This window comes from Pipra filicauda, unplaced genomic scaffold, assembly GCF_003945595.2.
Source record: "Pipra filicauda isolate LSUMZ 115617 unplaced genomic scaffold, ASM394559v2 scaffold5_size6683894_pilon, whole genome shotgun sequence".
In the NCBI taxonomy this organism is placed as follows: Eukaryota; Metazoa; Chordata; class Aves; order Passeriformes; family Pipridae; genus Pipra; species Pipra filicauda.
In genome coordinates, this window is record NW_024104754.1 from 2,958,991 (window position 1) to 2,985,068 (window position 26,078).

Genomic DNA, 26,078 nt, shown 5'->3' on the forward strand with positions numbered 1-26,078 from the left:
TTTCAAAGAAGCAACTGGTTATTCTCAGTGTAACAGTCTGCACCACCAATTATAATAAAAGTAAAATTTATTTGGTATAGAACAGAAAAACAGGGAGAACAAAATCACTTACAAAATAAATGTTAAGCAAAAAAAATTCACAGAACTAGATTAATATTTTATAAAAAGCTCAAACTTTAAGCATCTGATAAAAACATGTTACTTTCTGCTCAGCCTATGTTTTATGCTTCTTTCTCTTGTGTGGCTTTGGAAGTCCAAACTTAGATGTCTTCCTCTGCATGCATTAGTTTACACTAAAGAACATTTATCACAGACAAACTGTATTTCAAAATGGCAGCATATTGAAGGGCTACTCCCTTTTGTAAGACATGCGGTTTCCATTTTTCTCTTTTAGTCTGCATACCTACCTGCTGCATACTCACTCACTGAGACCATACACATGTGCCCTGCTTCTGGCTGAGTTACTCCAACACTCCCCTTTTTGCCAATGTTCCAGGTTTACATTTTAACTGAATGGTCCAGTCACATCCATCTTACAGGCTACGAGATCCCCGTTTTCTCCCAATATACATGAAGAACCATTCCATGAACTTAACTTAATGTGCTTCTGGATAGCTTAGGTGAGAGATTCTCCTTATTTTCTGGTGGATACTGTTTGAAAGATTAAAGTTCATACAATATATGTTACACAGAGTCAATGTACCGCCATAACAAGTTGTTTGCACCTGACTGCGAGACCAGGGTGTTCACGCTGTCGCAATGTGGTACTACATAATGCGCATTTTATATTGTAATTTTTACTCTAGTATTGATAACAACATTCAGCCAATCGTTTTTTTATTTCTTTGACCAATCTTCTCTTTTCCAGTGTCCTGTGGCTGAGGGGCCCTCTCTAGGTCTCCCAACATTTGACATTCTGCTTGAAATAATCTCAGTTTGATCATTCAACTTCATTCTTTGCTTCCAAGGCAAAAAGTACCCTTTCTATTTCCATACTTCTGCACAGGAAATTGTTGTTACAATATATGTAAAGCATGATAGCAGTTTAGTTCATTCTCTGTTCCAAGGCAGATCTATAAGAGTCATGTAAACAGTTGTTGCTGGAGGGAGTAACTACTGTCCAGTTTTTTAAGTGGCAATTTAAGGAACTACTTTAACAGTTCAGTCTTGCAGAAAAAAATTAATTCTTATGATTCTTTTAGTGTTGGGAAATGCTGGCTTCTAAACAGGAACTTTGCAACCTTATTTATTTCATTTACAGAAATATATGCTTCCTGAATCACAAGCTCAGTTTCCTTTAACAACTCTGAACATTAATCACTGTCACCTCTTCACCCAGTGGTTGGTGCAGAAAGTCATAACAAACATAACATACGCTTTTCTTCTAAAAACATAGAGGAAAAATTATTTTCACGTGGTATAGAAGTTATTCTCATTTTATTTACTGAGCTGAATTAAACAAAAATGAACATCCGTGGCCATTGTAACACAGTGTGAGTCTTAGTGATAATGTAAGAAGAGAGTTTGAGGTGTGAAGGTTTATAACGCAAGGCCATTGAAACAAACCCAGCAAATCTTATATGCAAGCAGTGAATCAAATTTAGTCCTGTAATAACCTATGCAACCACGCTGAAGTCAGCTGGGCTGTGTGGACAGCAGCCTCAGACACTGGTTTTGTGAAAGAGTTAAATTTCAGAGCAATACCAATAACTGATTGTGAAGCTAACCAGTGCCCACATACACCTCACCTACTCACTGAGCTCCACCTGAGGTGAGCCGATTGGGCACGTAACAGCAGTGCTTGGCTCAAACGCTGCAGAGTGCTCCTGTCGGCACTATTTACGTGAGGACTTGGAAGAGCAACGTCTGTTCATTTTTCTAGTGAGACACAGAAAAGTTGACTAAAAAAGTCATAAGGCACCATTGATTCAATCTGTTTCGTATTATTCTTTTTTAACACTTCATAGTGAAATAAATACTTTAATACTGATCATATTGTAAATAGCTACTGATATATGAAGCAATATATTGAATGATAAAATGCTGCATTGTTCTGGAATATATCTAGGGACATTTATAGCAGAAGATATAAATGGAAAAGGTGAAGAAAAATGCCTCTTTCTGCAGTGTTAAGCTATTTTACATGTATGCCAAACATCCATTCTGAAGAGATCTGTAGAGTTAAAAGAATCGCTAAAATGTAGGCAGGTCAGGTTTCTTGGCTTGTTAACTGAGGGCCTTTTACATAGCACATTTTAAAGTGAAACTAAAGCTAGTTTACCACTTTGGTAGTGGTCCAGATTTCTGGTCGGAAAACCTTGCTGAAAAGATCAAATATAATATATTTGAATGAAACAGAGAGTTGGCAGAACAATGGGCAGCATTTTCATTGACTTATTAAAGTAAAACATGTTGGAAGCAGGTAAGTTTCAAAAAAGGTACAGTTTCTGGAGGGTTGAGGGATTTTTTTGGCTGCATAGCTATTTGGATATTAATAAAGATTTGGCAGGTCAAGGTACTGAAAATATTATATTCTTAAATTCAAAACGTTGTCTCTTAGAAAGGTTTAAGTGCTTCAGTTTAAAAACATGAATACAATAATTTATCCTTTAAGTTATTATCCTAAAAATCTTATTTGGACTTCTATTCACATAATAATCTCCCAAAGAGACAGGCACTTTGTTTAAGTGACATCCATAAAATACATATACAAATTCAATATTGCGCTAGGTTTGATCCCAAGGTGCACCTGTCACATGGAGGTCCCACTAGTATCTGTTTAAGAAACTCTTACAGCCACGATCCTGCAATTAGATGTAGATACATCCCTGCGCCTGCGCATTTAACTGCAGGTTCAGGACCATAAACAGTAACTTGGTCATTAGATATAAAAATGTAAAAAACAGGTACACAATCAAACTCTATCACAGCTAAAAAGATTTTGTAAACAAACACTGGAAAGAACAAATTAAATTTGATCTGGCCAAATCCAGCTCTGTCTCATCCCCTTCAATGTGCCTGTCCAGGCTGTCAGGCAGAAAGGGGATCTGCCCCTCGACACTCACAAAAAGAGCAAAAAGCCCTATGCACAGACAATGCAGTGGGGTCCAGACTCTCTGACTAAATTCTCTAATTTTTTAAGGATTGACCTCATTCTAGCTGCAGAATGTACTTAGGATCATGTCTCCCATGCTAGAGAAACATTTTCTTAACCTACATGACTAGTTTTTATGGGGTTTAGGTTTTTTTGAGCAACACCCAGTGAAAAATGGCTGCTGACATAGGCTTGGTAGGGATCCCAAGAGCACTTTGAAGAAACATACTGAGACTTAGGTGAAATTTTTCAGAGCTAACCTTCGGAGGTCCAATTAACAAAGAGCAATATTTCATTCAGCAATATTTCAAATCCAGAATTATAATCTTCCTCTAATTTCCAAAAGCATTTTACACGTGTTTAGATCCACTTGTAAAATTCAGTCATACAATTCCTCATATAAAAATGCAAAAGCCATTTAACATATTAACCACTTGTCACAATGTTAGAATACCTCACTCTCTTTTCTACTAATGTAAGCATTGCTGCTTTCTGTGGAGAATCCTCTCAGCAAAGTTTGAAAGGACAGGCTTCATGGCAAACTCAGAAGACCATATCTTCCCATTTCTCTTGAACCAGTGCAGACAGCAAATTTTGGATGCTTCCACTTGAGTGCACAAACCCCAGGCCCCCTTCACTACACCAAAGGGCCTTCACATTTTTGACCTCAGCTGCTCTGCTGTAATGCAAGTCAAATACAAGCTCTCTGAGAGTTGTGACTTAAGTCCCAGGAAGCTTTTTAAGTCAAAACCCATCGTTTAATTGTACCAAAGAAATAACTGGAAAGTAATCTGTGGAGCACTGGTATTAGCGATGCTTTAAAGGAGGAGCCTGCAATGACAATAATTGCTGCATTTGCACCAAGACTACTTTCTGAGGACTCTTCGCATGCAGCATCAGGCAGAGGGTATTACAGTAATCCAGGGCATGGATGACCCTGGGTTGGTCCACATCAGAGTAGGAAAGAATTTGGTCATTGGAAGCATAACACTATTAAAACTAGGAAAGAGGGATTAAAAAAAATATATATAGATAGATTTTATGCTGATGAATTCTTCACTTGTGCTTTTCTTTGGAAGATTCTCTGCAGATGAAAACAAGGCCAGATACACTCCATCCTTGAGGCAAGATGTGCTACGTATTGTTTAAGATTTCCGTGACTAAGCTGAAGTGAAAAAGTTAAGGATGAACTCTTGGTCACCATGTAGTAGGTCTATGGCCTCCAGAAGCAGATGGGCCAAGTTAGGCATGCAAAAAAGGATCCAAGGGCCTCTTGGTTACACATTTTTCCCCAGCAACTGTTTTTTTAAACATAAAATACTTCATGATTCAAATAATACAGCCACTGTACCCAAAGTGAATGAAACAGCTTTGTTCAAGCTCTATCACATTCAAAGCCAGACCTCCCGTGGAGCTCTCCAGGGGACAGGGTTGGACACAGTGAGCACGGTGCATGTATATTGTGTATGGTCCACAAAATGCCTGCAGTATAAGCAAATAAAATTCATAGCTTTGAGCAACTACAGTTCCTAAGCCGCATCTATTACTTCTGTAATAGAGACTGAAGTAGTTCCAGCTGACAAGCCAAAAGTGGAAATAAATCAAGACAGACAACTTTCCAATGATGTGGACAGGAGAACTGACTCGAAGGAAACTTGAAAACAGATGTTGCCCAAAGATGGGCCAGAACCCATTTCACCTTGGTATAGGTGGGAGCGGGGGGGCACCTCTTTCTTTTCGGACAGAGCCACCTAAAAGAGAAAGAAAGTTTTTTTGTGTTACTCCTTCTGGAATACTCCTTCTTTTGAAGGGGGAGTTTACATCTAAGCAATTAATTCAGTAACTGGTGGAAACCTACTACTTTCCTTGCCTGGCCACTAAAAAAAAAAAAAAATCTTTGTTGAGTTTCTAGTTAGTTTATTAAACAACATCAGAACTTAAAACACTGTAAAACGAAGTTTTTAACTAATGTTATCCCCAAATGCCTGGAAAGCACATATATTGCAGTCCTTTTCCTCTTTCCTAAAACATATTGACAGTTCTTGCTAGCTTTACTGATTTATGCAAACACATACCTTCTCAGTGCTATTTGCCACACATGCAAATTTCAATGAAAAGTGGCAAGCTCTAAACACAATAACATTTCAAAGCTCTTAATGTTTTTCCCGATATGAAGATTTTCATTGCACACTCATGAAAGAAAACAAAAAAATGCATATGTTACTTTGCCTCTCTTTGTGGAGTAATAAAAATGGGATGAAAGCTAACAGGCCATAGTGAAGGGTCAGAGACTAAGAGGAATTTCTGCTTCAAACCAAAACCTCACAATTTGGAAACAAGAGAGAAACATCTGAGTGTACAGATGATTCCAGGATAACTATGGGCCACCAATGTCATTGGTTGCGAAAGAAGTAAAGTGATCCTTGGGTGTATCGGGCAAAATACCACTAATGAAGACAGGAAACATTTGTGCTGCTGTAGAAGACGTATTTGAAACCTGAACTGAAACAGCATGTCATTCTGATTGGAAAAGACAAAATCAAACTGAAATATATACATAAGCAGCCCTGATAATCAGAGAACATAGCTTGGAAGCAAAGTATAGTACATCCAGATTTAACCAGCCCAGCAAAACAAAAACAGAGAGGAGGATATGACTGTTGTCTTGAAAAATACTAAGGGTTTAACACACAAGAAGGGAGGAAAACTAAACTCAGGGATGATGCTGACACAAGAATAAATGAGTTGTGCATAAATTTAGATAGGAAATGAGGAGGAAGTCCTAGGGGATTTTGTGGTTCTGGCTGCCTATAGCAGAAGAGCTGACTATAATGGCAGGGCTGGTCGCTTACACTACATGTTTCAACTGAGAAGACAAACAATTCTCCCCTCAAATACAAGTTTAAGAGGGTTTGTGCCTGCAAACCTGCATTTAGCTTTTCCTGTGTGGTGAGGAAGGGTGACCAGATTGTTAGTCTGAGAAGTCTTGAAACCTCAGAATCCAGTCTATTTCCCATCCACATTGTTTTTAGGATAATACATTGAAATTCCAACAGCAGAGGTGAAATAAACTTACCTCTACTTTCATTTCTTGCTAGTTTACTGGGATAACTTCTGTTCATGGGCACATATGGCTCTGGAGGTGGCAAATCAGATAGAGGATGAAAAGAAAATCTGCTTTCCCATTCATCTGAAAAAAATCCATGCAATTTACCCATTAGTTTTCTGACACAGCTTAGGAAAGTCAATTGACATTAATATCACGTTTAATGGATGTTTTATATTGTAAAATGCTTACATAGCTGAGTTTTGAACCAGCATTCTGTTAGCAAGTCAGAGAAGAAGATGCTTTAGGTTAGTTTGAGAATGAAAATTCTTATTTACTGTAACTGATCAGTTAGACAGTTTAATGCAAAATGGCAGATCAGGAAAACTGCCATAATTCCCCTAATAAGTGAAATAAGTTTTACGCTCCCTTCCACGTATAATAGATCTGCTTTTAACATACACAGACACACACACATACATATATATGTGCTACCAGAACTACGTAGTGTCTTCTACTTCAGAACAGTATTTTGTTGCTGGTATAAAATTTTCTGATACTCATATATCATTGATATACAGAGCTCAAAAACATCTCCTATAAGCAGTGTTTTTTCTTTCTTAATATTTATACTGGAAAAAGAAAATTTGGGGGCATTTTGATAAAATTTATGACAGAGAATCCTATATGTAACTAGTGTCAAAAATAGAAAAATACAGAAGTTGCAATTCTCTTTAGACTACACAGGCCCTGTTGCTGTAGTTCCTGAGTCTATAGGATTCTAAGGAATAAAGCAAGCTGATAAGTTTCTTCATTGAAATACTAGGAAATGTTCAAAGAGCTCTGTTCTGAACCTGAATTTGAAGGCCAAAGGAAGAAAGTGTGGGCTATCCTAAACTTTGTAACTTCTTCACTTGCTTGCTCCAGGACTTTGTAACCACAACTTTCTTGCAATATTGTTATATTTTATTGCATAACGTAATGAACAGCTGAGTAAGTTTCACCTGGCATTAGTACATGTGGTTATTTGCTGGGATCCAGTTTTTCTATGTCTACTCCCAATGGTTGCAATCAGAAATCAGTGTGGAAAAGAGCTGCAGGTTCTGAACCCTGCAAATGACTTGTGTAGGAAAAAATGCATCTGTGACCCACCTGCCTTATCTGATGTGTGAAGATGTTTCAAAAGCGTGACTTACAGTTTTATTTTCTGTTTGCTTTTTTTAACCTTATAAATGTCAGAAATACCAATTTTGTCCTCCTGTAATTAGCTGAAGGATTTATCTGTTCTATGCAAATAGAAAACAATTAAAAAGAAAAGCATGATGAATCTTTAAAACACGGCAGTCTTGGACCTCATCTTTTCAATAAACACTAGCAGAAATAGATACTTGACATTTTCAGCAACATTCTGACAATCTCTTCACTCATCTGTTTTTCAGCTTTCAGTTTTGAGTCATCTAACTTGTTCTGACATCCAAAATGTCAGTGTAGCTATGGTTTGAACTCATAGTAGAGTTGAAACAATCCCCTTCGTTTTTTAGGGTATTTTTGAAAGAGTTATTTTGGAGACTGTATTGATGACTTTGCAGTTCTGCTCTATGTATGGCATATTTACTCAATACTTACTTGATTGAGATCCCAGTGATACTTCTGTTGGTCAGAAATCAAAGGTCAGCACCAGAAACAAAGTCTCTATCCCAAACCTTTTTTGACACATTAAGGTCAAAATAGTACACTGTTTCTATCAAAGGCAAACAACTGGGAGGATGGCTTACCATCGCTGGGATCCTGGAAGCCATTTCTGATAGCTGATGAAGGTGGTGGTGGCGGCGGTGGTGCTGCCGAACCCGGTCGGTCTGGGGGAAGCGGAGGTCGGGGTCCACCTCTTGGGCTGTCCAGCCCTGCCCGGGAAGGCAGCTGGGGAGTAGCAGGCAAAGCCCTTGAAGTGCTTCCATTCCTGCTTATGGGAGGAGGTGGTGGGAGGGGGCCTAGAGCAAGACAAGAGACAAGCAAACAAATGCTGTTAGCAGCAGGGGTTATTCTGTTGGGATGCCTGCATCCCAAGCCCTCCCACTAACAGAACAGAGAGGAAGGGCTGTCTTAGGGCCCTTGGCCCCAAGTGGTAATGGCCTTCGGCACCCACTTCCCTGCTCTCCAGGGCTCCCTAGGGAGTTAGTGCTGATTTGAAGAGTGCAGCTCAGGGGAGCAGGGTATATCTAAACACAAATACACCACAGTGTCCATTACTCTCAGCTACAGAGGTCTCTGTAGAAGTGATGGTCCTTGAAGCTACTTTTAAACCACTCTAACTTAGCAATGGTCACAACAAGCAGAAGTTACAGCTGGAATTCAGGGTGTTGTGGAGGTCCAAGGCAAGAGAACATGTAGAAGATGACATCTGCTACCCTCAGAGGTTCTTTGTCCATAGGGGTGGTCCCCTCTGGGTCACAGCCTGGATCTGTGGTGGCACACAGGGAGTTCAGCCCAGGAATGGCAGCATTAAGCTGCATCACATCAGCTCACTTATTTATAAACAAATGAGCTGCATGACAAGTTTTTCGGTAGTTGGAGCATATCCATCTCCCTCTAAACTGGAAACAGACCTCACACATAGACTGGCATTTCCAGTGTTTGTGTATCTGTGTAACTGGCACAGTGACATGACAGGTCAAATACAAAGGCACAGCCCACGTAATACAGGACCAGGGCTATCCTGAGGGCAGGGGAAGGGTGCTGATATAAGAAAAGTAAATAAAGACAAGAAAGCGGCTGCTGCCAAGGAGAGAGGTATCCATGGTTAGGATACAAGGAGGTGAAGCAGAGGGTGTGGAGGGCTATGCGTGTTCAAAGCCTCACTACTTCTATTTAGCGTAGTTGGGCAACTGACAATTATGTTCATTTTTATGGAATGCTCCCCTGTCCTGATGAAACCTATCTACAGACATGCATTTTGAAAAAGAGAGCAACAAATACTGTGTCTCCACCAACAAGCACTGAAACATCTTTCAAGAAACATGCTATACTCTGTGGATTTCCCCCCCCCCCTTCTTATTTTATATATTACTCAAGTTTGCCTTCAGGGAGTGGCTTCTAAGAATGAGAAGCATTTAGCAACTTTCAGAATGGTTTTGTTTGCTCTCTCTCTAAACCTAGCTAAACTCCATCATCTATATCGAACTACTGCAAAATAGCTGTATTTATGTTTATAACTTATTGCTACAACTTCCTTCTACTTAATAAGCCAACAGAAAGATAGTGCAGGTTTGCTAAAACCACTTGCTTCAGGAAAGAGTCAACCAGGAAAGCACTAGTGGAAGCTGAGGCCATCATGGAACAAGCTCTTGGAATTGCAGACATTCTCTGCAACTTTCCATCCTCCCAGTCAATTGTGTCAGGATTTCTCTGATTTATTTACTGCAGGCTGCACTAGCATTATGCCATTCTTTGGGCTGGCAACCAGCTCCACAAAGTATGGTTTCGGGGCCAGTATTTTCTGTAGGCTGCACAGCTGCGGCAGGTGCTGTGCTACTGCAGATCCAGGCTGGTTCAAGGAGCTGGAAAGTAACACAGGTGGCTGTCACCAGTGGGAGCTCCCATGACATTCGTTTCTATTGTCTAGGACTGGTTTGAGATGATTTCAAACTTCTATTCCAAAGGATGAAATGAAAGGCAACTCTACTGAGCTTCACAGCATTATCTTCTGGGCAATGCTTTTCGCCTCATGATGTTGCAGGGCCTGGCTGTGACTAAATTCTCTCATCTCAAATGGGAGAACCATCAGGTATTACAGAGCTATGATGCGCAATTCTTAAAAGTTATGAACAATAGTTGTCACAGAGGACAAAGTATATTATGAAATAACTCAAAGGAGACATTTCTACTTTCAAATTTGATATCTACATATGGTAAGTAACAATTTATTCACACTGTAACAACTGCTATTATATTTAACAACTGTTGGCTAGGTCTTTTATTAAAATAATTTGTATTTGGCTATGTTTGTGCCTCCCAACACGTAGAAGGTCAGGTTTCACAAACCTCCATTCATGAGAATGCCACCATTAACTCACTGGTTGACTCAGGAAGGCAAATGCTGTCACCCACCAGAAGCCAGGTAAAACACCTTCTCTGCATCAAAAACTCTAATGGGGAAATCCCATTGGCAACCCTTTTCAATTACAGTAATTATAATGAAAGTTACCAAGATCTGCAAAAGTACACGTGAGTATGCTGGTGATGGACTGTGACTTTCCTTAAGCCATCGTGATGCCCATAAACCCTCTCTTCCAACTGCAGAATCCTTAGTGCCTCACACGGGTGCCATCCTGGCATGTATTTGTCACCCATGTGAAGCCGGTGCGTGCATGGCCCAAGAACCCTCGCCCAGTCCCCCGCGCCCACCCGTTCCTCCCTACCTGAGCGGCCGGGCGGGTCCCTGACGGGCGGCGGCGGCCTCTCGCTGGGCGGCGGGGGCAGCGGTCCGGAGCGGCCCCCGCCGGGCGCCGGGCACGACCCCAGCGAGATGTTCCTCTGCGGCAGCCGCGGCATCTCGTCGCCGCCGGCGGGGGCGGGCGGGACGGGGGGCGGCCCCGGCCGGCTGGGGGGCGGCGGCGGGGGCGCCGGGGCGCCGAGGGCGGGCCGGGGGGCGGCGGGCACGGGCGGTTTGCTGTTCTGCGGCGGCGGCGGGGGCAGCGGCCCGTCCCGGGCGGCGGACGGCCGGTGCCCGGCGGGGGGCGGCGGCGGCGGCGGCTTGTCCTCCGCCGGCCGGCCCGGGGTGGGCGGCAGCGGCGGCCGGCCCGAGAACGGGGGCGTCGCGCCGGGGCCGGGCTGCCGCAGCGGACCGGCCGACCCCGCGCCCCGGCTGCCCGGGAACGGCGGGGGCGAGGGCCCCAGGCTGGGCTGCCGGGTCACGCCCGGCACCGGCGGCGACCCCCGGTTGTGCAGGCTGGAGGCGATGGGCCGGGGCGTGCTGGGCACCGGCGGCGGCGCCGCCTCGGGCTTGGAGCCGGCGTCGGGTCTGGGCGGCGGCAGGCGGCTCCTCTGCGGGTCGGGGGCGGCGGTCCTTGGCCCCGACGGCGGCCCCGGGAAGCGCGGCGGGCCGCTCGGCGGCGAGAACGGCTTGGCGGCGGCGGAGCGGCCTCCGGGCGGCAGGACGGGCGGGCGGCCTCCCCCGGAGTCTGCGGACACAGGACAGGGGCATGAGCGCCGTCGGAGCGGCACTGCGGTGCCACACTGGCCGTGTCCCGAGGCACTGTGAGCGGCTGGGGAGCAGCCCGGCACGGGGCACACCAGCCCTGGGGCTCAGCACCAACCCCGGCAGCACTGGGGAACCATTCCAATAGCAGGTTACAGCCCGATTATTGCTTATGAGGGACGACTTCAGTGTCCGGAAAGTAACACGAGTGATGCAGCCATCACAGCAAGCAATGACACAGGGAGGGAAGAAATGGTAAAAAACAAGTATTGGATACCATCAACCTGAGAGCAAAGAAATGTTAGCTTTTAAATGATCTTTAACAACAGCCCTTTCTAGTAGCTGTTATCTAAGGATGTAGTTGTGTGCATCAGGAAGATGGCAGCAGGCCCTGCAGTTGAAGAAGTACTGTTCTGTGATGCCAGGAACTTTTGTGTTAATACAAGTTCCCAAAATAGACTGTGACACAATAGAAAATACCAGGTCCGAGAGCCTGTTTTGTACGTGTGCTGAAAAATTTTGTTAGGCTATAAAATATGTAATGTTTGTAACACCCTACAACCCCCATTGCACAGTCCTTCAACAAGCATGAAATCCTCTTTCCTTAAAGTTTCAAAACTCACTGGCCCCAGATGTCCTCCTTTTCAAAGGGCATGAGGCTCTGGGCAGCTGTTTTGTCAGCCAGAAGTACAGTGCCTGCCCCAGACAAGCCTCCAACTGCAGTGTGTGTACCAGCCAGCTGGGATGCCTCGTGTGCTCCCCAAGCGGCAAATCACGCTGTTGTAGAGCTGATGCAGATGTACTTTCCATTTGGAAAACAGATCCTTTTTCCTGGTGCACAAGAAAATTAGCCTGGATCCTCCTATGTTCCCCTCTGGTCCTGCACACCAATAGCTGAGGCTCCAGGACCTAGTCTGCCTGACTGTACTTTGCAAGCAGCAATTCAGCACTGCCAAGATCTTTAGTTTTCATCAATAACTAAGAGGATGGGTGGAAAGGGAGTCCCACCTCTCCCTCATAAAACCTAATAGTAAAATAAAACAAGATTCAAGCTGAAAATTATATTTCCTAAGAGTCTAAGATATTTGATGGCTTTTTCAATCCCAGTAGGTAATATGAAGGTTTTAAGCAATATAATTTATTTTTTCACACTGGAACTGCAAGATCTCTCTTACCGGCATCCCGACTTGCAGCAGATCTGAGCTTTGGCATTCCTGCTTGAAAAAGGCCTCCAAGGCCTGGTGGTCCACTGCTACTGAAGCCGCCACCACTGCCACCACCAAAACCCCCACCACTGCCACCACCACCTCCTCCAAAGCCACCGCCGCCACCTCCACCAGGTCCTTTGGGTTCTGTTGGAAAAAAAAATCCTCCATGTTAGTGAAGCAAGACTGATCCTGAAAAGTCATCTCTTCCATTAGAGCAATGCTTGCAGCTGGTGCAAAATGGATGAGCTTTCAAAATACACAGAGTTTGGATCATCACAGCTGCCATCACCAGCACTATTGCACTGTGGCAGAGGTGGTGTGATAACCATAGCCCCTGTGTTTTATTAAGCCATCAATTTCCTTTAGTCTGCTCTGGACTAGAAAGCAGATAAAATTGCTGTGGAAAATTTGGAATTGAGCATGGATGGGACCTCTAGAATATCATGTTGTCTTTGTTATCATCTTAGTAGCTTCCTTCTGTTTCTTTGTACTTCTGTTCTCTTATCCTTGCCCTCCACTTCTCCATAAGCAGAAACAGGGCAATCTCATGGAAAATAAGGAAGGAAGGAGGAAGACAGAGGGTCCTTCCTCTTGAAGGTGTGTCTGGTGATCTCTTCTGGGAACACACCTCTCATTATTGATGGTGTTGCAACATCTCTGTTTATCTAAACAAAGCTTAGTAGGGAAAGAGATCCCATTTCTGATTACTTTTCTGTAGATTCGGAAATGCAGTGACGAGATCATTAGCTGTTAATGTTTCCAATAGGCAGGAATTATTTTATCAGCTCCCCCCCCTTTCTCTCTTCTTTCTCTCTAATGTCAGTATTTCTGCTGTGACAACACTGAGTTGCCAAAAGTAAAATGAAAGTGTTTCCACAACTACCAGTACAGAGAAGAGCCCTATTCAGAGCATCACTGCCAAACGAGCAGGCCCACAGGTTGGGATATCTGTCGAGATCAGTTCTCAGATGATGGGCTACATGGACAAGGATCAATGGCTTCATCTCTTGGAATCTTGATTTCCACAACTTTGGGTTGGCAATAATTTCACTGACTTTACGGTAACTAAAACTTGTGGATCAAAAGCACTTCTAAAAATCCCCCCAAGAAAAAAGGAAGAAGAGTGTGTCCATGGACGCATGTTTCACATTATCCTTCTCAAGCACGTCAGCTCAGTTTGGCTCTGATTCACACAGGGTGTGAACCTCTGGAGAAATGCTGCTACTATGGTTAAGTCTTTCATCATGATTTGTTAATTCATGTAAACAAGATAATAGGCTGCATAATTTTTATCTTACTGTTTACCCCCTCCTTTAATCCCCTCCAGCTCATTACAATAGCTAGAATGTGCAACTTCACATTCAGAGATAATAAGGGTTTAAAAACTGTAGCTGGCTGATTGCAGGACTGCATCTATTTTTTTAAATTATTTTTATTTGGTCATACTCCTCTCGGCATTTCCTGCTTTCCTCATCATCTTCCTAACACAATCCAGCCTTTAACTGCATGGCCAAACCTAAACTGAGGTGTACCACATTTGCTAATCAGTCTGTAGAAGTGTCTTCTCTCCTTAGGCAATAAATCATGTTCCTCTGTCAGAGCAGGACTGTGTTCTCCTCACACTTCTCCTGTTTCTGGTCTGTCTTCCCAATATTTTTGCTTCATGGGCTTTTCCAGCCTCCTCTCAGCACCTACCAAGATGTTCTGTGAGACACAGCAGCAGCACAGATGGATGGAGACCTTGATTCCATTCAAGGAAGTGGAGGCACTGCCTTGTGCCACAGTACTGGTGGGCAGGCTGGGCAACAAGGCTCAGCCAAAAAGACAACACCCCTGAGTCACTCCAGGAATGGTAAAACTGCGTGCAGAGTGACACACAGGTGGAGTTGTGCCTTGTGGCTGTGGTTCTGCTTTAAGTGGTACTGGGGCCATTAAAGAGCCAATGGTGTCATGCCAGACACGCATTTATTCTTATATTGTTTATGCAAAAGTACAGTCTGAAATTCCAATTTATTCTCTGTGCTCTCCTCAGTCCTGATGGGGGTTTTGCTTGCCTGATCTGCTGCAGCTCCTCAGCAGAGCTCCTAGTAGGGCTTGCATAGTTTTCCAATATAAGCAAACAAGAAAATAAACTGCTATATGAGGATAAGCAAACAAATTAACATTCACATTTCATAAGCAGTACTTGATTTCTCAGCTGACTATTCATCCATGATGAACAGAATTTACTTTTATGCGTGCCACTACTGGTACTTTATTTTACCTACAGTTCATCTGATGATAATTTTCTGCATTCAGATGTGTAGAACCATTCACACCTATAGATACTACAACATATAGAATCATACTTACTGTCTAAAATTGGGGCACTTCTGTCATTAGTAACAGTCTTCTTGAGCTTTTTTCCTTTGGTAATATCAGATAATAGAGCATTTCTCCCTGCTTGTTCTGACCTGCTTAGAGATGGCTTTTCCGTATTTGCCTGCAAAATAAAATTAAAAATGAGGAGGCAAAATAAACCTCAACTTCTAGATAAAAGTTCTGTTCAAATATGGTAGTTACTTGAGACTCCAGTTTCAGTTTGAACAGCACTGGAGTGGGTAGCATGCCATGTCTATTTTTGTGAATGATGTTAAAGGTAGTTGGCCTTGTGACTGACTCAAGGCTCCAAACACTGCTACTATTCTAACCCACACTAATCACCAGAAACTGAATACTTCCATGTGAATTCACATTCTTTAAACTCAAGATTCAGAGTTTCTGATTTTTTAAAGCCAAGGCATATCTATGGCAAATTACATACATAATCTGATTACACAAGAAAATGAGCATTCTTGAAAGTTGTAGCGAAATACAAATTCTAGATAAATCGGAAGAAAGATGGGCCTTTATCTACTGTTTTAGTTTTGTTAGGAGTATTTAAAAATGGCAATCGCTACTTCCATATATAGACCTCTTCATCTAGATCAAATGAAACCTTTAGGTTTGTCTCAATGGTCCTCTCTTTTCAGTTTATGTTTTGTTGACACAGTTTTTCAAGGAATAACAAAAAAACCGCAAACCATACACATACATGCACATACATATGCACATATATATGCCTCTTATAGGAAATAGTGGTTTCTGAAAAACTTTCCAGCTTATCAGATCAGTGTTACAGAGATTTCCTGAAAGGTAGAGAGAGTTGCCATGGAGGGACCAAGCAGAGAGTCATACTTGGGGTGGAAAATGAGAGAAAGAATGGGCTGTGCCTCTGAAGAGTCTATCCGTGTAACCAGCTCGGGGTTTGCTCTGAAAATATCTGAGTACTTTAAAACGGCATTTCAAGAAGCCTTTTCCTTCTTGTCAGTGAGATGACTGACTGTTGGGCAGGCAAACATAGCACAAAATCTATTTCAGCTTAGGCTTAAAATTAAATCAGGTCCAATGTAGTTTCACCCACTGTGTCAGTAGTGGATCCTGTGCTCTGATACCCCAAGTTGGCTGAGGGAGCTGTGCTAGCTAAGAACTATCCTTACCGAATTTAAACAATAGGATTGATTTTTTCCAGCTCAGGTCATGTAAGTACTAGAGTAGCAGGTGGGAGTACATGTTTGGAGAAAGTCAAGGGGATACCAAGACTTCAATTTCCCTGACTTAGACAAGCTGTTGTCTCTCCACCAGATCAAACCACCAGTGTGGGAGGGAGAGAAGGATGGAGAATCAGAGTAGACAGTGACATCCAAATGAGCACTGGGAAGGAGTGAAAGTGATGGTCTTCCTCACAGGATTAATAATCAACCAAAACCAAAATGTTGGAGAGCTTTCCCCAAATGTCAATGCATACCCTCATCCACACCTCCCTGTCTCTGGACATCCTATTCAATGTGACAAGCAGCAGTAGAGAACAGTGCATATGGTACATTTACCTCCTGTAAAACTTACCAAGGCTAGTGTTGGGGGTGGCGGGGGAGCTGGAGGGGGAGGCACAGGCATGGTGGAAGGCTGAGCTCTGTCTGCTCTTGCTAAGAAACCTGCACAGCAAAACACAAACACACAAGACTCAAAGATTAACACATCTTAATAAATAAAGTTCTACTCACCTAAAAAACATCCTTGCAGCTAATAGGTTTATCTTCTACATTTTCTAAGTCTAAATAATACATAAAAAGCAGTTCATATTTAATTGTATGGAAACCAGCTGCATCTTTAAAGAGGGGCTCCCTACATAAGCCCCATTGCCATATAAACTCATAGACATACACATCCAGTTTTGCACACTTACACAATGCAAAAAATGCAGTAACAAAATTGTACTCTTTTAATCCAACAATCTTCTTCCTATGGAAGTGCTTCAGGATAGTTCCATAGCTACATCATCAACCCTTGCTTCAAGAAGATATCATACTTTAAGATCTTACTCAGAAAGTCAGATGCTGACCTGTTAAATCCCTTCATTGCTAAAAGATTCACACATATGCTGTTATGGGTAGGGTGGAACAGCAGAACTCTAGGACAGACTCATGCTTCTTCCTTTCTCCCTGCTTGCTCTGAAAATTCCATGCTCCATCATCACATCTGAATGCACTTTCCTCCTCCTCAGAGGCAGCACACAGTCATGCTATGTGCATTTTCCCTGAGGAGGAAGAGCAAGTAGGCAGCCCAGCCTCTCAGCTGCAGGCTGCTGCAAAGGGAAAAGCCTGACTGCTAAAGCTCAGCCTTTCACTATATTCGCTACTGGAGACCAGGCTCCCGCTTTTCCACACTCCAACCAAAACTTTCAACCTAAGACAATCCGAGGAGGGTTACACCTGGGATGTAGAACTTCATTGAAACAAAAATACAAAACAACAACAAAAAAAAAGAAAGGCCAAGTGTCAAAGACTTTTTAAGTCACAAGGTCTTTTTGTGGCATTTTGGCACCCAGCTCGCTGGAACTGTACCTGTTGGGGCTTTTCTAATGGTGCTGTGGCATTTCAGCGTGTGCTTTACTCTTTCACCTGAGCTTTCACCTTCTGCTGGCCCATCCACCTGAGCCAGCTTCAGTAACAATGATTTGCCACCATTTATATAACGTTTGCACACAACAGGCAAACACAGTGGGAATAGGAATACGGGTTATTCTCCAGACAACCCCAGGTTGACAGCTGAAGTCCTCAGGGCAGTTATTTACAAGAATACACAGCTTGAAAACAGGGGGAAGTGTAACAGCATAGTATCTGTCAAATCAACATTATGCTAGGTACAGTACCCTTTACAGTTTAAATGAACATTGGGAAAAATTGCTGAATGAAACAAAATGGCATTTGCAGTGAGGGTTTGAGGTGAGTCACGACCTACAATGTCTCTAATGGCTCCAACACGATCTGTGATGTGTGTGACAGAAAAAAATGGTACAGAAAGTACAGATTTATCTCATCAGATGTTCATGCTCCAAAAGAATTAGAATACAGCTACAACCCCCCCCCCCAAAAAAAAAAAATTGCTGACCTACCTTCCTCAGAAGAAAGCTTTTCTGAAATAAGACTTTAATAGATTTTATGTAAAATCTTTAGAGAGGAAAGGGCTTGGAAAGGAGTCAGACTCATCACCCCTAGCTCTGGCTGAATATCTAGAAAAACCATGGAGTTCAAAGTGGCATGAGGCACTAAGTACTGTCTCTAGTGTTTGCAGGTTTTCTTCTCCCATACTGCAGAAACTGTTTCTCTTTCCGGTTACTGCAAAAGAGTGAGCAGAGCAGAGGGGAAGCTGGCCCATGGACAGACTGACTGACAAAGAGGAAACTGTGTGAAGCCAAGCCTACACACTGTGCAAATGCACGCATTCGCAAAGTCCTGCAAACAGACCAGCCTGCTCTCGTCAGTCCTCTGGTGCGTTACTGAGCATCTTAGGGCTTTTCCAGAGAAACAAGTTTCACATTCGGAGGATCTGCTTGAATTCAGTTATATTCCTATCTTCTGCATTTCTAGCTCTCAGTTGTTACATAAGACTGCACAAAGCCCGATCCTTTCCTGATCTGCACATTCTAAATCCAATATTTGAAATCTGAAGCCTATTAAAAGCACCAAGACTAATGCTGCTTTGTTCTTCAGCTTCCTGTTTAAAAAAATAGTCAACAGGAAAATTATTTCTTACAGCAGACCACAACCATCCTGTTTCTTAACACAGTCTTTTCACAGCTGCAGTTGTCTCTAGCTTAACTGTGCCATGAGGGTATTTCACCAAGCTTTTAACTACTTCAACTGATTAAAAAGAGAAAGTCTGCTCTCTGCACTGCTTTGCTAAGAGGCCAAAGCAGTCTGGATAATGTACTGGGTCTCCTTGGCACGCCATGTGTCACAGGAAGGTTTCTGGAACAGGCAGAATACAGTTTGGTTTGATATCAGACTTTTAAATGAATCCCTTAAGGCAGCTCAGACCTGAATGCAGCAAGTGAGCCAGGTGGTCTACGAAGCACTTTCTGTAAAATACCATAACTTGTTTACCTCCCTGTCAGTTAAGAGATTGCTTCCTGCATGCTTGGGCTGCTCTGCTCTACTTCTATGTCCTTTTAACTTGTTGTTTTAGATCAGCTTCTTAAGGAATTGGTGGGGATAGAGGGGAAGAAAGGTGATGCTTGAAGCCTGAGTTCTCTAAGGGGAAGCCACTACCCACAGACACATCCGGCTTCTCCAAAACCCTCCCTGCACAGACAATTTGCAAGGAGGTAATGGGGAGAAAGGCACTAGGTATTCCCTCCTTCCCTATCCCATCTTACATGTACCCACAGTCACTAGCTGCACAGTAGCTAGTAATTCTGATACTGAAGGGCTTTTTCAACAGAATTGAAGTGAAAATTAGGTACACACAGCTGCACAATGGTGAGCTTAGCATTTAGCTACTGCTGAACAAGCCCTGTGGCCCTCAAAGGTAGGCTGGAAAATGGTATTTTGGAAGCACAGGACAAGCTTCTATAATAAGATAAACTCAGGCAGAACTGGACTGAAGTTTAATACAAGCATCCTGCAGTAAACATCATGTTTACTCATGATGTTCTAGAACACACACTTCCTTTAGGGGCCATCAGAAAAGAGAACACATGCTTTGACTCAGAAACCTGCATGCCCATGCAAAAATGTATACTGCATACACTTACAGAACCGGTAAAACACCCCATATTGTCAAATTTTAGTTTAAAACCAGAGTTACAACACCACTCTTACTTTTGTCACTCTGACTCTGCTTCTGCTGATAAAAAAGAGAATTTCGGAAACTCAAGCTGAAACTTCACAGAAAGAAACGGCACCTCTGTCTTTGAAGCTCCAACTCACCCTTGCTATTTGGTTAGATTCTGTACAATCTAATTTTTTGTCTGACTTATTGTAAGCAAAAAAAAAAAAAGGCCCTTTGGATTTTAAAATTCGATCACTATAAGCCTGTAGGAAGAATAATAATGTTCTGAAGAGATGCAGTGACCTGCTGACTTGCCCCCACAGCACAGGGGGATGAGAAATACCTCTTGGGCTGCAGAACCAAAGCAGCTGAGTCAGCACAATGCTGAACTTGAATTCTGCAGCTGCTTTGTTCATCACTAATTCCCAGGAGCATGGAGATGTCCTAAGATGTTAAGTGTAACTGCAATTAGAGAAAAGCTTTGGTTACTGTCCTACGCTTCAGCAATACACTCAGATCATTATTTGCTCTTGGTCAGCGGGAAAGAGCTGAATTTAAGAAATGGACATTATGTTCAATTGTTAACAGTTGACACTATAAAATACCTGATATAGTAACTGATCCACCCAATAATAAATTTTACCCATCAAATCTGTTAACAACCAAGTTGATCATAACACTCGGTGTTGCAGGGTGTTAAAAAGGAACCAGTTGCAAAAGACTGAAGGTGTATTGATACTTGAAAACCCAGGATACGTGTCCTAGCATAATTTCTAGGCCGCAATGTAAGCCATCACTGCTTTTAAGAGCTGCATGTAAATGTTATGTCTAGATGAGCACCGGTGGTGCAGCAGAAAGGATTCCGGTAACTAACCCGCACACGTACACTGCAGCATTGGCCACGGAGCCCCAAACACAAAGGTCTGTATTGTCAGCAAGACAGAAGGATTTCCACAGCTGGCAGCAGCGGCAGCAGCTGCTCTCCCACTGCGCAGCAGGCGCCAGCAGCACCGTGCACACGGCCGGTTCCTCCGAGAGCCAGCCCCGGTCGCCCTGGGCTCTGCTATCGCCGTGAGCAGGCACCCACCGCATCCCTACACCCGCTCTGCACCGCCCAGGACACAGCCCCGGGGCCGGGGCAGCCTCCCTGCACACCCTTCTCGAGAGGGCTGTGCACAGAGCCCACGTCTGCTGCCTTTGGAGAAAGCCAGCCCAGCCGCCGGCAAACGAGATGCTCCAAAGCTGCCTAAGTAAAAGAATACCTGCATAAGAAAGCTCTCATTTTTGCAAACTACCGGGCACACCCGGCAGTCGCTATCAGGAACGATATAAAAATATTGTGATATGCAATATATAATGATAAAAACTAATTTCGTTTAAAAACTAAAATGGACGAGAGAGAAGGCATACATTGCATACTGCAAAGAGCCCCTTGCTCCACAGAGTAATATATGAAGAGCAATGAGCAAAACTGTCACTACACTGAATTACATGAAACAGAAATTCTGGGTATTTCAGATTTAATTTGTTGTTTCAGAAATTATTTTAGGAGCATTACAAATGCTAAAAAGGAATGTGACCTTTAATGTGGGATGGAGAGTTTGAACAATTAGACTGCAAGTGCACAGTTTGCATCTGGTCAGCCATTAAGAGCTGCTTGAAGGCCCTCCCTCTTAAACATATTGAGTCAGAGGCAGACAGACAGCTCACTGTGGTTAATCATTTCCTGCATGATTAATTTCCATGCAAAAAAGAGGAAGGAACAAACAACTGTAGAAATAAAATAGAATTGATAAATTTAAGGGGAAAAAACCCTGAAATTGCCAATTAAAATGCTGATTGCTCCTCTATGCAAAGGACTTGACTTCTAAACTAGTGTTGATTTGGTTCTTTCAAAATGCATCACTTTCTCCTAATGAAAGAAGGGAAATTTTTTTTTAAAAGACTGAATTTGAGGCAGTTGGGCTACATTACCAAGTATTTTAGTAAGGTAGCTCTCAAAACAAAAAGGACAACTAACTGTAAACACATTACAAAGTGGTTGGAAAACCACTTAAAATCAGTTTTTATACAGACCATGATACTTTTTCATGAGTCATTTTTTAACAGAGTACAGAGCTATTAAAGCTTTTTGATAAAAAATGTTACAGTGATGTCATGAAATTTGAGCCACCCTGCTCCCACTTTACTGTGCAGACCCAAGTCATTAGTAAGTCTCTATGTCCCACATTCCACCACCATATTCTTCCAAGGCCAGAGGGGCTGCCTGTAGTAAGAGTCAGTGCAGGAGTGTGGCATGGTGTGAATGAGAACTTCAGAGGTTTCTGAAGGTGCTCCTCCCATGCAACACCATGCCTGTAAATCCCACTTGAAAAAGCCAGGTACTACTTCTCTTTTTATTAACATTTCTAAATATAGAGCAACCCATAAATAAATATACAGGTAGATGATTTTAAGCCCCTAAAGAGTTCAGCAAGGGCACTAAACTGAATTCAGTAGAGCATGAAGCTACTTGAATATACTGAAGAGGAACTCCCTTGCAAGGTGAAAAAAAGAATATTTAGAAGACTCTCTGGCCTCACTCACTCACTAGAGGAGTGAAAAGCCTGTCAGACACTTAAGTAACCTGATGCTAGTTTTATTTGAGACACAGGGAATTGCTGTATAAGAACCCTATAGTCACAGGGAGAGCCTGGATTTTCATTCTCCTAACTTGAAGCTGAGGAGGTCTGAAGGAAGAAAAGTGTCACCTAAAATGTTATTATCAGTATTTTTGGATCCTTTAACACCACTGACTGGTCTTTTAAGGATGGTTTCTGGGTGAAACAACAATCCTTCTGGTGCAGAGATAACAAGGCTTTGTGGCCTGAGAAAGGACATTTAAAAGGGTGTGAGAATGCAGACTGTCCTATCCTGTCTGGAGGAAGCTGTGATAGCGAAACTTTTCACCCTTAAAACCACTTGCAGGGAACTGGACAGCCAAAAGGGAGACCCACAGAGGAGAAGTGACTTTGGATATCTGAGACCCAGGGAAATTCTGGGGAGCTGCCGCTGCCAGAGAGAGGAAGCCTACTTTACTGGGGACTTTTCACGTTTCAAAGAAACTCTCTGCAGTACATGAAATGAGTGGTTTGAGTATTACTTTCCACCAGACTGAAATGCCAACCCTTACACAAAATGCCAGGGCAGAGTAGGTGCACCAGTGATGGAAAGCTCTTGCCTAGACCCTGAGCCAGAGCTTCCTGTCTCTTTCCACAAACTGCCATCGGAGGGGTGATGGATGATAGGCTTTATTCACAGGCAGGTGTATAAAGTGGATGAGGTCTATGTGGCCCCAAAATAGGATTTGGCCCAAGCTGAATGACACACAGGAGGATCTCCCACGGGGAACTGCACCTTTACAAACTCAGCAGTGATCATCTGGGGGATGCAACACCATCCTGCTGCAGATAGGGATCAAAAAGGAGAGAAGAGGAAAGCAAGAGCCTGGAGGTCTCTGGTAGAAGTGCATGGGATAGTTCTTGGAGAAGAAACAGATGTAAAGCCCCTATTACAGTGAGCATTTTTTCAGCCCTACTGAGGCTGCAGAGAGATGATATATTTCTTGTTTTGGTTTGGACATACCCTTTTTAATAAATTGCAGAGTTCTTTTACCTCTTACAACAGTGTGACTGAGCTATGTGAAGGTGCTGGGGAGCTAGTGATGAGCAGTGAAGATAAATAACAACAATAGGAAACAAAGGACATGACTGGTTAGGAAAAAACGTGTGAGGATGCTGTGAGGTGCTTTCACCTCTTTGTGCATCTTATCCCAGGCACCTACAGAATCTCCACCTCCCTCCACATCCCTCATGCTCACCTCCCACATCCCAGAGCATCCGGCCAAGAGCAGTGATCCTTCAGGCAGCACTGTCTGCATCTCACACCGGGCACTTCCTCAGAGACCTAAAACCCCCTGAACACTATCAATCTACTTCTTACCATCATAGGAATACAGTAATAAAGCAGGTTACTGTGGGGTATCAGTGACAAGTGAGCCAACAGACCACTGAGCGAGCACATGATTGCTGGGTGCCAAGCAGTAGTAGCTAGCTGCACCTATGGCCCATGGCTACCTGCATCCAGCAAACCTCATCTGTCAAATGCAATCAAGAGTTATATGGCAAAAATCCAGTGGTGCTGCATCCGTGGAAAGTTACAGCTAAGAAATAGGCCACTATAGTGTCAGAATGTTGTTTTAATCCAAGTATTTTAAAAATATTTTTCTTGTCAGTGACATATTTTTCAAGATATGCAGAGGATCATAGGCAATGGCTAGCTTTGGAGAACTTCCCCTAGTCACCAATATAGTCCCTATGTGGAAGAAACAGCAAAGCTTTTGGATAGTTTAAGTGTTTGGATGTTGACTTGAGAAAAGCTGATAACGTAAGAGCAAATACACTATAGCGGAAAGATCTGACTCACTGAAAACAGAAATTGCTTCCGTCCAATCCATACTCCTATAATTTCTTTCAGCCAGTGCTTTCAGAGGAGATGTAGAAAAATATTCCTGTCTGCTCAGACTCCGAGAGTCATTTCACATCCCCTGCCACAATGACCTGGCCCTGGGAAGCAGGACCTCAGCCCTACAAATGACACTTGGAGCAAAGCCCCTGCACCAGGCACAACAGAAAGGAATCTCCACAATGTTTTAAAACAGGCACATGTGAGTCATTCCTCAGAAGGAGGCCAGGGCCAAATCCAGCAGAGAAATATACAGTTACTGTTCTCAGGACAGGAGGACACTTCTTGAGACAGTGCAATGTCCTACAGCTCTCCCCCCTCCCTCCCCTCCTTCATGTCAAAAAAAGAAGAGCCCTTCCTAGGACCAACCACATTGCAAAAAGCCCTATGGCAAAAGGCTTCACCCTCTCTCCCAGGCAGAAGTGATGGTTAAGGACTGAGCTGTTTGTGCCTGAGCTCTTTTTCAGCTGTCCAGAGTAGAGTTGTGTGCAGCACTCCAGCATCCACAGATCTAGTCAAGCCGAGTGTTTGAAACAACACACAAGGCTGTGTTATCCCAGGCACACTGCCCAATGCAGCCAACAAGGATTCATCCAGACTGGAGGCAACCTCAGCATGCAGACCTAAAGAAAGCGACATTTGACTCCTGGTGCTGTGGAGAAGCCACAGGGACAATATACTTTGGGCAATAAGGACCTAGTGTCTCTCTCCAGCTTATTCCCTTGTCTGTTGGTCCTTGTGAACATTTTGTGTTCACAAAATACTGTTCCTAACACGTAGCCCAAGAGCTTTTCTCCAATGGGGCTGCTTTTTCCAGTGTCTCATTGCTGTAGTAGTGATCACTCAGTGTCATGTGGCTGTTCAGCACTGCATAGCTTTCTCCCCAAAACCTGAGCTGTTTTAAGCTCTAGGAGCTGTTGGTAGGGTGAACAGGCTAGTTCAGAAATTAAGGATTTCTGAGTATTGGCTCCAGCTTATTCAGTCCTAAATCAGAACAAAAATAATTGCATGAAGTTGGAAGAAGTCCTTAAGAACAGGACTTTTTCTACCAGCTTATCTCCTCAACAAGCACTGCTCATCCCTCTAACCGGACGGGGTCATTCATGGCCTGGCGGTGGCAGGCAGCCCACAGAGAGAGGCAGGAAGGGATGTTTCTCACAACCCACACCTGGTGACCAAGAGGTGGAAAGGCATAGCCTGGCCCTTGGAATCCCCAGCTTGTTACTATGGGAAAACAACTTTTGTTCGCACTATCATACCAGCCTTTTGCCTTTCCATCTATTAATCCACTTTTATTTTTAGGATGTTACAGCTCTGACCAATCGTTTGCTTTGTGTAACATGAAAGCAATTCTGCTATTTAAATCAAATTGACAGAAATCTGGAGGATTTTTTCCCTTCTCTCCACTGTTTTGTGGCATAACAGGCCAAAAGCACTAGATATCAGTCTGATTTTTTTTTTCCCGGACACTTGAGCTGTTGCAACTTTCAGTCAGCTCAGAAAGAAGTCAAAAAAGGAATCAAATATGGAGAGCAAGTCCTGGGATTTTGCTGGTGGACTTCTGCCCACAGTGGGTGTGCTGCAGTCCCCTTTGCATCAGTAGTTATAAGAAGAGGGGCTTCTCTCTGCAAATCCAGAGGCTGGGATGAAAAGAGCCTGTTTGGAGCCACAGGTTACATCGTGGGAGCTCTGAGACACCCCACACCACATCCTCTCCATGCCCTGGGCACTCAATTGATAATGCTAATTAAAAATGACCTGCGTAACGCCGTTGCTGAAGCTGTGTCTTCTTTCACCTTTGTCTTACCAACAAGATGACACGGAGCTGTAGTTGAAAACATTTTGCTATAATGAATACTTACAGAAAAGGATCAAGAATCTCCAACACTGTCAGATTATTTT

General features: G+C 43.2%; 1 protein-coding gene across 1 annotated transcript in view; it reads right to left on the bottom strand.

The window, feature by feature from the left end:
• Positions 1-2,882: 2,882 nt before the first annotated feature.
• Positions 2,883-26,078, bottom strand: part of WIPF1 (WAS/WASL interacting protein family member 1) — a 52,572-nt gene continuing 29,376 nt past the window's right edge. Inside the window, exons 3-9 of the mRNA XM_027733696.2 lie at positions 16,467-16,555; positions 14,895-15,024; positions 12,510-12,686; positions 10,556-11,317; positions 7,916-8,128; positions 6,171-6,284; positions 2,883-4,845 (exon numbers count right to left, since the gene is read on the bottom strand). Of these exons, the coding sequence (XP_027589497.1) occupies positions 4,790-4,845; positions 6,171-6,284; positions 7,916-8,128; positions 10,556-11,317; positions 12,510-12,686; positions 14,895-15,024; positions 16,467-16,517 (1,503 nt within the window). The 5' untranslated portion in view covers positions 16,518-16,555 and the 3' untranslated portion in view covers positions 2,883-4,789. The remainder of the gene's footprint in view (positions 4,846-6,170; positions 6,285-7,915; positions 8,129-10,555; positions 11,318-12,509; positions 12,687-14,894; positions 15,025-16,466; positions 16,556-26,078) is intronic.